This window comes from Elephantulus edwardii, unplaced genomic scaffold (genome assembly GCF_000299155.1).
Source record: "Elephantulus edwardii isolate Elephantulus edwardi_28Jun2011 unplaced genomic scaffold, EleEdw1.0 scaffold00060, whole genome shotgun sequence".
In the NCBI taxonomy this organism is placed as follows: domain Eukaryota; kingdom Metazoa; phylum Chordata; class Mammalia; order Macroscelidea; family Macroscelididae; genus Elephantulus; species Elephantulus edwardii.
The window spans coordinates 13,479,456-13,488,755 of record NW_006399810.1 but is presented as its reverse complement, the minus strand read 5'-3'; the positions used below and the strand labels follow the sequence as shown (position 1 = coordinate 13,488,755).

Sequence of the window (9,300 nt, the reverse complement as noted above, 5' to 3'; positions counted from 1 at the left end):
AGGAGGGGAAGACCCTCTATGAGATGGATTGATTCAGTGACTGGGGTAATCGGGATGGGTGTGTCAGAGGCGGTGCAGTTGGCGCAGGATAGAGCAGGGTTTAGAGCTGTTGTGCATAGGGTCGCTATGAGTCAGAAACAGCTCGACGGCACATAACAACAACATCAACCAATCTACTCCACAAATTGCTGTCTGTCAGATACTCCTCTAAATCTAAACATTCAGATTAAGACAGACTAGGAAGAAGGACTGGCCATCCACTTCTGAAATTGCAGGCCTCTGAAAACCCTATGTACAACACAACACACGTAGACAAACAGAAAGGGCAACCTAGGTAGAACTGTCAAGCATGGAAATACAAAGGAAGAGGAACAGTTGTAAGCAGACACTAGTGATTGAACTGGGGTAATCGGGATGGATGTGTCAGAGGCAATGAGACTGGCACAGGATAGAGCACGGTTTAGGGCTGTTGTACATAGGGTTGCTATGAGTCGTAAACGACTCGACAGCACATAACAACAACAACAACAACAACAAATCAACCAATCTATTTTTAAGAAAACTATTTAGTTTTACTGATATGCCCTAGGATAAATCTAAAACCAACAAATAATAAAACTGAAATTAATGAGTAGTTAAGAACTTGGACATATTAAGCATATTGGAAAAAGCAAAGAAATTACAAATATCCTTAACTTATAACTTAATAAAATGAAATGATATATGAAAAGAATCTATAAACCTTACTATTATAAAATATTCAGTTCACTAAAATATTACTTGATCATTTTAACTGATTACTTTTAATATTAATTATTCAAGAAGCTCAATTAAACATTTTCCAAAGCAATTATTGGTTTATTCACTCTTTATTCATTTTAGAAAACAGTAACCAGAAATTTTTTTTCGTTGAATATTTACCTAAGTCACTTATTGAACCTGCCATGTCCGCCTTTGATAATTCAACAACCACCTAAGAACAGAATATTAATAATGAACATGAATCCTTTTTATATTTATGAACAATCTAACAAAAGCATAGCCTCATTCAAATAGTGTCCTACAATGGCTATGATTTAGTTCTAAAAGTAGAAGAACTTCACGAAAAAATTATTACTTTTAGAATTAACAATTTCAATGTTATTAATTTTACTCTTAAATTCCTTTTAAAAGCTCTTCACTCAGCAATTTCATCAATATTCACACTGCCTATTAATTATCTATGATTATTCTTTCTAACATTCTCTGGCCCTGCCACTGTGTTCAAATTTTAATTACATACCCCAAAACTTTGTCCCTTTGGACATATTGTGAGGAGAGACAGGTCCTTGGAGAAGGACATCACGCTTGAGAGGGTGGAGGGACAGCGCAGGAGGGGAAGGCCCTCTATGAGGTGGATTGATTTCAGTGACTGGGATAACTGGGATGGGAGTGTCAGAGACAGTGCGATTGGCACAGGATAGAGCGGAGTTTAGGGCTGTTGTAGATGGGGTCACTATGAGTCGCAAGCGACTCGACGGCACATAACAACAACAACAACAACAACCCCAAAACTACCATGTTCCAAACTTTGTATCTCACACACACACAAACCAATAAATCCAGTGTTCACTCTTGATTTCCCCATTTTAGACTCTGCATCATTATCTTATTATTTTCCTCTTCTGTCCCTCTCCCTCCAATTCAGGCACCTATATCCCACACCTACATTCAGTAAGAAGGGCTCACTCATCAAGAGTCCCTGAGTTTTATTAAATTTCCTCTGCTTTCATACAAATATTTTGAACATCTTTACTTACCCACACATTAAGAACTCCACTTTCATCCAATGAAGCAATGTGGAATGATAACCCTGATGTTTCTAATGAAAATACAAAAAAATTGGAAATTTTATAAAAAAGGAAACAGCATTTCATAATTATTGGCTTAAGGATTTTTAAAAATTGTGAAGTATCTGTGTACCTTCTTGAGCAGAAAAAGGTGAAAGTACAACGTTCTGTTTTTTGTAGATGGATTTTGAGACAGGTTCTATTGCTTGAAGAGGACTTTGATGGTTGACTGAGGTAAGGATACCATCTGGAGTTTAAAAACAGGACAGTGCCCACATATCAGTAACAACCCAAAAAACAAAAGAAATGTTAAGAATGGACAAATGTGACTGTGAATCTGAACAATAACAGCAATTATTTAAGCCAAAATTTCCCCACACAAGTTGAAAAAAACCCACAAGATTAGTAAGAAATACAAATAAATTATACATGACCATTACTTTCAACATTACTAGGATACAGAGAAGACTACAAATCTCAAAATGCCTTTAAAAAGAGGACTATACAGCAACTTAAAGTAACCCTACCATTATCATTTCAAGAGTGCAGTGAGGAGGGCACGGGAGGGCAGACTTTACATTAGAAAAGAGGAGTGTGCAGCAAAGATTAGAGAAAATGCAGTCAGTCACCCTCAAGGGAATAAAGTCCAATTCCTAACGCAAGACCAATGGACATAGGTCTGCACTTGGGAATTTACTCAGCAGCTCCAGGAAAGGAAGAAAAAGGAAAGCAGAACTAAAAGTGGCAGTCTTAGAGAATCATGACTCAGGGGGAAGATAGATACACTGATGTGCAATTGCTCTCTGAAAGCAACTAACCACCCCAGATTATGGTGTATAAAAGACATAAACATAAAGACTAAAGAGGAAAAGTACAACTCAGATGTGATCTTAACCAAATTAAGAAAGAAGACGTAAAAATGATAATTTAAATATTTTTACTAGATACAGGGAATCATAACAGCTAAGGACACTTATGACAAATAGATTAAAGGAAATTACCAGCTAAGGCTATAAATTAGTCTAACCTATGGGAAGAAGTTTTCACTTTACAGTTGGTATTCTTAACTGGGAATGAGTTTTCCCTCCCTCTGTCGTGGGGACAGGGAGCTCCAGCAGCTTAACGGTAACGAGTTATGCTGCTGACAGAAAAGCAGGAGGTTCAAATCCACCTTCTGCTCCACAGAAGAAAGATAAGAAATCTCCTCTTGTACAATATACTGCCTCTGAAAATCAGTTGGAGTGTCAGCTATAAGGTGGTTCCAACTATACAGCACATACCAACAACACTGGGGCATGTGACAGTCTAGAAACATTTTTTACTGTCACACTCCAATAGGGCTATTATTTATATCTAGTTAATAAAGGTCAGGTATTCTGTCAAACACACCACAAGGCAAAGGACAGTCTTTATGGCAAATAACTCTCTCGGTCACAGTGTCAAAAGCACTGAGAGGGATAAAGAATGAGACGAGAGAAAACTACAATTTGAGGGGAAAGTCGTCCTCACTGAAACCCTTGCTGATGCAGCTACCAGCACAGCCTTATAGTCAACATGGACCAACAAAACTGTGCAGGGCTGTAAATGTGACTCTGAGTTCTGGTTGATCCAACCTAGGCAGCTGACATGACCTTAAGACTTATTAACAGTAGTGGTGGTATAGAGTGGTTATGAGAAATAAATTACACAATGTATTCAAAGCACTTACAAAAAGCCATACCGTAGCAACCCTCCATGGGTTTCTGGGGCTGTAAATCTTAACAAGAGTCGAATGCCCATCTTCTTCTCTCATAAAAAGCCCACGGACATAAAAAATGTTATTGTATCTATTGATAATGTTAAATAAGGTGTGGTATAAGCTATTCCCTGGAAGCAAATTAAGGATGATGAAGGATCAAGTTGTTATGGTACTTTTTATTCTCAAGAAGCACTTAGCCTATCAAGAACTGTTGTTGTGTTGTTGCTGTGTGCCTTTGAGTCAGAACTGACCCACAGCTGACCCTCCAGAGGATTTTAAGAGACAGTAAATCACACGAGAGGAGAACTTTCCATTTTTCTCCTGCAAAGCATGGAGCGGATTTGAACCATGTGCCTTTGGGATTAAAAGTACAGCTCCTAACCACTAGACCACTAGTTAAACTAAGCATGCTAAGGGAGCACACATATACAAACATATTTTAAACAATCTAATATAAAACTAAAGGTTATATAACATTCAGGTGTCTGTCTTTTCTTAACATAGAAATTAAGTAAGAAAGCAAATTAAAATCACTATCACAGATAAGTATTATCTGATAGATGGACGGATTTTGGGGAGTTTATTTATCGAATGACATTTTGGCACTAGAAATAGGTCAGATCTCCATTCACTGAGATAATTTAACTGAATAAATGCAAAAAGACATAACACAGTCCTGAAATCTGCCATGGTTTTTCTAGAAGATACATCCTCTATATAATCAGCTGACAGATGACACTAACCAGTAGAAAATGTTGACGTCCGGAATGTCCAAAAACAATCAATCAGCTTCACATAATGATGGATCCTCGAGTCTTCTCGTAAATCCCACACAAGCACAGAGCCATGCACTGTCCCAGCAAAGAGTAAAAATGCTTTGAAAGGGCTAAAGCAGCAGCATGTGACCTACAAAAGATACAAAAGATGTGAGGACTAAAAGACACTTGAACTGTATCTACACAAGTTAAATTGAGTGAGTTTGGTATTTGATTCCGTTCATTTTGTACTTTAGTCTTACTTTAAAAAACAAACAAGCAAACAAAATCAGGCAGTGCAATGGTTAATTAAGCCTTGCCTGCTGAGAGATTGGCAATGTGAACCCATCCAGGAGATCCACAGCGGAAAGAGCTTGCAATCTGCTGTCACACAGGTTTATAAACAAACAAGAAAGGAAACAAAGAGAAAACAGTACTGTCGAGTCAAATTTCATCTTACAGTGACCCTGTAGGGGAAAGCAGTGTCAAGATTTCCAAGGCTGTAGATCTTTGTGAAAGTAGATTCCCTTTCATTTAACAGATAAGCACTTTAACCACTTTGCCACAGGGCTCCTCATAAAGACCACAGTCTAGGAAACCTTCCTTTTGCTCTGTCATAAGGATCACTATGACTTAGTGGTAAAGAGTTGTACAGCCAACCCAAAGACAGATGATTCAAATCCACTCGGTTGGATAAAGATGAGCAAGCTCCTCCCACGTGATTTACAGCCTCTGAAAACCCACTGGAGGGACAGCTAGAGTCAGTTCTGACTTGATGGCACATAACAACAATATAAGCTGAAAATTATTCAGCTGCATCTAACAATAACAATAGCCCTAAGATATTTCGTCATAGGAATCTGTGTGAAATAATAAGTAGAATATGAACTTTCACACTAGAAAAATCTGGCTTCAAATTCTGGCTCTACCACTGACTGTGTATGCTTGAGCACAGGAAAAAATGTGTGCTGTCTGTGCATCGGTTTCCTCACCTACCTTGTTGGATCATTACAATTAAATATAACATGTCTGGTAAATGGCTTATACATAAGAAATGCTCAAAAATTCTTTGTATTTCTCTGAACTGGTTGAGTCTAAAAGAAAAGTGACTCTAAACTTAGGCCTTTTATTTACTGTATGTTGTTGTGTCAAGGCAGTTCCCACTCAGTGACCCTGTAAGACCCTGAGGATTTCCTGCAGACTGACAGCTCTACATCCACCAATCTTTCCATTAGCACCAGAGCTTTGAACCAGCAAGCAAGCCTCCAGAGCTATTCATAAAACAAAGCCTTGAACTGAAAAACAAAGTTATTATTCATCAAATTCCAAAAACTGACAACTATAATGCTTATTCTTCTATGCAGCTATGGTGAAAACTAATGGTTTTGATGGAAGTCAAGGAGAATATGAATAGGAAAAGACAGATATTATCCAAATCAACAAGGAAAGGAGGCCTTCCTCTGTATATGTGTGGTCATCAAACCCCAGCACTGTCAATCAGGCACTGGAAAACACAAGTGACTGGGGTCTTGAAGTGGCAAAAGGATGGGTTACTTTAAACTACTTAGGAAACTGCAAATGTATTTTAAATTAGAGTACAAATCTCAAAAGTACATAAGACCCATAAAGAGCAAGAAAAGTAACAAACACCTAGAATCTGAGTCATAGTCAGCAAAATGCTTTTAATAAGCTTACTCCTAAATATAGGGGAGTTCTGGTGGCCCAGTGTAAGGAGCTGAGTTCCCAGTCCACCACCTGCTCTGTGGGAGAAGGACAGCCAGTCTATTCCTGTGTGATTTATTGTCTCTGAAAACCAGCTGGAGAGTCAGCTATGGTTTGGTTCTGACCCAACAACATATAACAACGACGACTAACTATATTTAGGAAATAATTCTAAATTGACCTCAGAGAATGTTCTGCGATAATCATGACCTCCACCGTCAGATAAGTTTATCTGAGTTGTTCTTTTAAAGCAATAATTTCTTCTTGTCAAAACTGTAATATGTACAAGTGAACTATAAAAGTCACTGCTAAAGAGTCAATTTCAAACCCCAGTAAACCTTCAGCAGCTGGTAGAGTCAAATGACCAATCTTTTGGTTGTCAGTCCAATACAATCCAATAGAATTCCTTCAACTTGATGATAGTAGGTAAGAAAATTACATTGAAAAAAGTCCTTTCTAAGTCTCTTTCTTCTCCTGTTCCCTCTTCTCTATTCATGCACTTGGCAGTACACCCTGAACTGTATGTCCAAGAAATTCCCTCCCTACCCTCTGTTAAATGTATGATTCTGTCTCTGAATTATACCTTTGATTCACATATCAAAACCTTTTGTGGGCTTGAAGGCTGCCAAATATCCCAGACACAGAGAATGTATCTTCTGTCCAGTTGATTTGAGAATGCCTTTTCAGGTAAATCATGAACAGAGACGATGGTCTGCCTCTGAACTTGAGAGGCATGCAGATAGTACACTTTTCGATCTACAGATAAAATTAATAAAAACAGGGTTACAATTTACTAACCTAAAAGAATCACAGTTAAATTAGCATTCCTAATAACATTCAAATACATTCCAATTGATTCCATGATTCTTCAAAATTATACATATGTGAAGTATGGGTTTAAACAAATGGCCATCTTATTCTGGAAAGCCTGTCAGGGTTGACCTGGGGGATTACTAATGAGAAATCCTACAATTCTGTCAGCAATGCCACCCAAAACAGTATATATTTTCCATTTTGTCTTTTAGCTATGTACATAAAGACAAAATTACTTGAGTATATGCCCTATAGTCAAAATTTTGTATATAGAAACACACTAGGAATAATCTAATTTGATCCTTTTGCTTACTATGGCCTTCAGAGTATCTTTAAATAAAACATTAGGTACAGCTGGGTTTACTTACAGAGATGCTATTCAATTAAAATGAAGTAAAATAAATTCAAGATTCTGTTGGCAATATTTCCTTTGGTCCAACAATTCCTACAATTCAACAGATGACACTAAGTAATGTGTTAAAGTAGAGAATGTAAAATCCATGACTGGTTTGTATCCGATAGGCAAAAAGGAGCTAAAGATTTCCAGCTGGAAATGTCAACAAGTTGAAGACAAATCCAACTACTCCTCTGAAGATGTACTAAACCCCTGAGTCAAAGGACTATAAATCCAGAAAGGGTCATAAAGACCACATGGTATAAGCTTCTTTCCAAAAAGTTTTGGCTTGGTCAGACAAGTTCTTTGCTCTAAAATTTATTGAGGAAAATTAAAATGATAGTGGGATACCACTATGCACTTATAAGAAGGGTTAAACTTTTTTTAAAACTTATATTGAATACTGGTGATGATGCAGAACAATGGTATCTGTATTGGGATTGTGCTGAACATGGTAGCTTTTGGTAGGACTGTCATTTTCACAATATTGAGTCTTCCTATCCATCAACAGGGCACAATTTTTCCATTTATTTAGGTCTTGTGTCTTGCAAAAACGTTCTGTAGTTTCCTTTGTATACATTTTTTGTGTCTCTACTTAGATTTGCTCCCAAGTATTTCAATTTGTGGATGGCTATTGTAAATGGTATTGCTTTCTTGGTTTCCTTCTCTTAAGTTCTTTTTGTTACTGTAAAGGAATCCCACTGATTTTTGGTTATGGACCTTGTATCTGCAATTCAACTAAACTGGCCTACTAGCTCTACGTTTTTGTTGAGTCCCTGGGGTTTTTCTGTGTACATTATCATATCATCTGCATATACCAACAGTTTAACCATTTCTCTGACAATCAGGATGCGTATTATTTCCTTCTCTTGTCATACTACCCTACCAAGTACTTCCAATACAATACTGACTAGAAGTGGTGACAGTGGACATCCTTGTCTGGTCTCTATTAGCAAAGAAAATGTTTTTAGTCTTTCCCCATTGAGAAGGATACTTTTCATTATGTTGAGGAAATTCCCTTCTATTCCAATTTTTCTGAGTGTCTTAATGAGAAACAGGTGTTGGATTTTGTCAAATGCCCTTTCTGCATCAATAGCTAGAATCTTACGTTTCTTGTTACTTGTTTTGTTAATGTGGTGAATTACGTCGATTTGTTTTTCTTACATTGAACCATCCTTGCACAGCTGTTATGAATCCCACTTGGCCACAAAGAATTATTTTTGTTTTTCTATTCTGAATTGTTTTGTTGTTGTTGTTACGTGCTGTCAGGACTCATAGCCGCAGGGGAGCCTGGAAGCTGCGCAGGCAGAAGTCAAGGCCAGGCAATAGAGAAGCCACTCGCGGCTTCTGACATGCCTACAAGTACGAAGCCCTACGTGTGGAGCCAAAATCGGTCTGGAGGAACAGAGGGGAGACTGCAGGACATTCTGAATTACCTTTTTTTAATTGAGATTTTAATGACAGTTTATAGAGAACTTGGATTTCCATTCATTCATTGTTGCACATTTTCCTCCCTGCCTCCCCCAGTTTGCTTTTCTCTTTGGAAAAATAAAAAGAAAATTATTTCATTGTTGTACAATACCCCAGTCCATTTTACTATGCAGCTTTTAATCTAGACTGTTATCATACAAATAATAACTAATCATATATTCCTTTTAAGCAATTCTTTCCCTCATCTGTTTCCAAGCAATGTACCTTATTTATCCTCTCTTTTCGTAGTTTCCCCAACCCTGATACAGTCCCGTTTTACAACAGTGGCATGCAGTATTTGTCCTTTTGTGACTGAGGTATTTCACTCAGCATGTCTTCCAGGGTCACCCATTTTGTATATTTCTTGAGGTCCTTGTTTTTCAGTGCTGCACAGTGTTCCATTGTTTGACTATACAATATGGTGAAGAAACAAGTGAAGACATGTTCAAAATCCCTAGCTCTAGGAAAGATGCAAATCAAAACAACTACGCGCATCCAGAAACTTCTCTAACAGGGTAAAAAGGGAAGCCACAGACTGGGAAAAAAGTGTTTGGTAATGACATGTCAGATAAGGGACTT

The 9,300-nt window shown here is 37.6% G+C and overlaps 1 protein-coding gene across 1 annotated transcript in view; it reads right to left on the bottom strand.

Annotated features, from left to right (window-relative positions):
- The window catches only part of WDR60 (WD repeat domain 60), a 290,279-nt gene that overhangs the window by 43,807 nt on the left and 237,172 nt on the right, over nucleotides 1–9,300 (bottom strand). The window contains exons 18-22 of the mRNA XM_006887691.1: nucleotides 6,628–6,800; nucleotides 4,311–4,473; nucleotides 1,963–2,076; nucleotides 1,800–1,861; nucleotides 922–973 (exon numbers count right to left, since the gene is read on the bottom strand). Of these exons, the coding sequence (XP_006887753.1) occupies nucleotides 922–973; nucleotides 1,800–1,861; nucleotides 1,963–2,076; nucleotides 4,311–4,473; nucleotides 6,628–6,800 (564 nt within the window). The remainder of the gene's footprint in view (nucleotides 1–921; nucleotides 974–1,799; nucleotides 1,862–1,962; nucleotides 2,077–4,310; nucleotides 4,474–6,627; nucleotides 6,801–9,300) is intronic.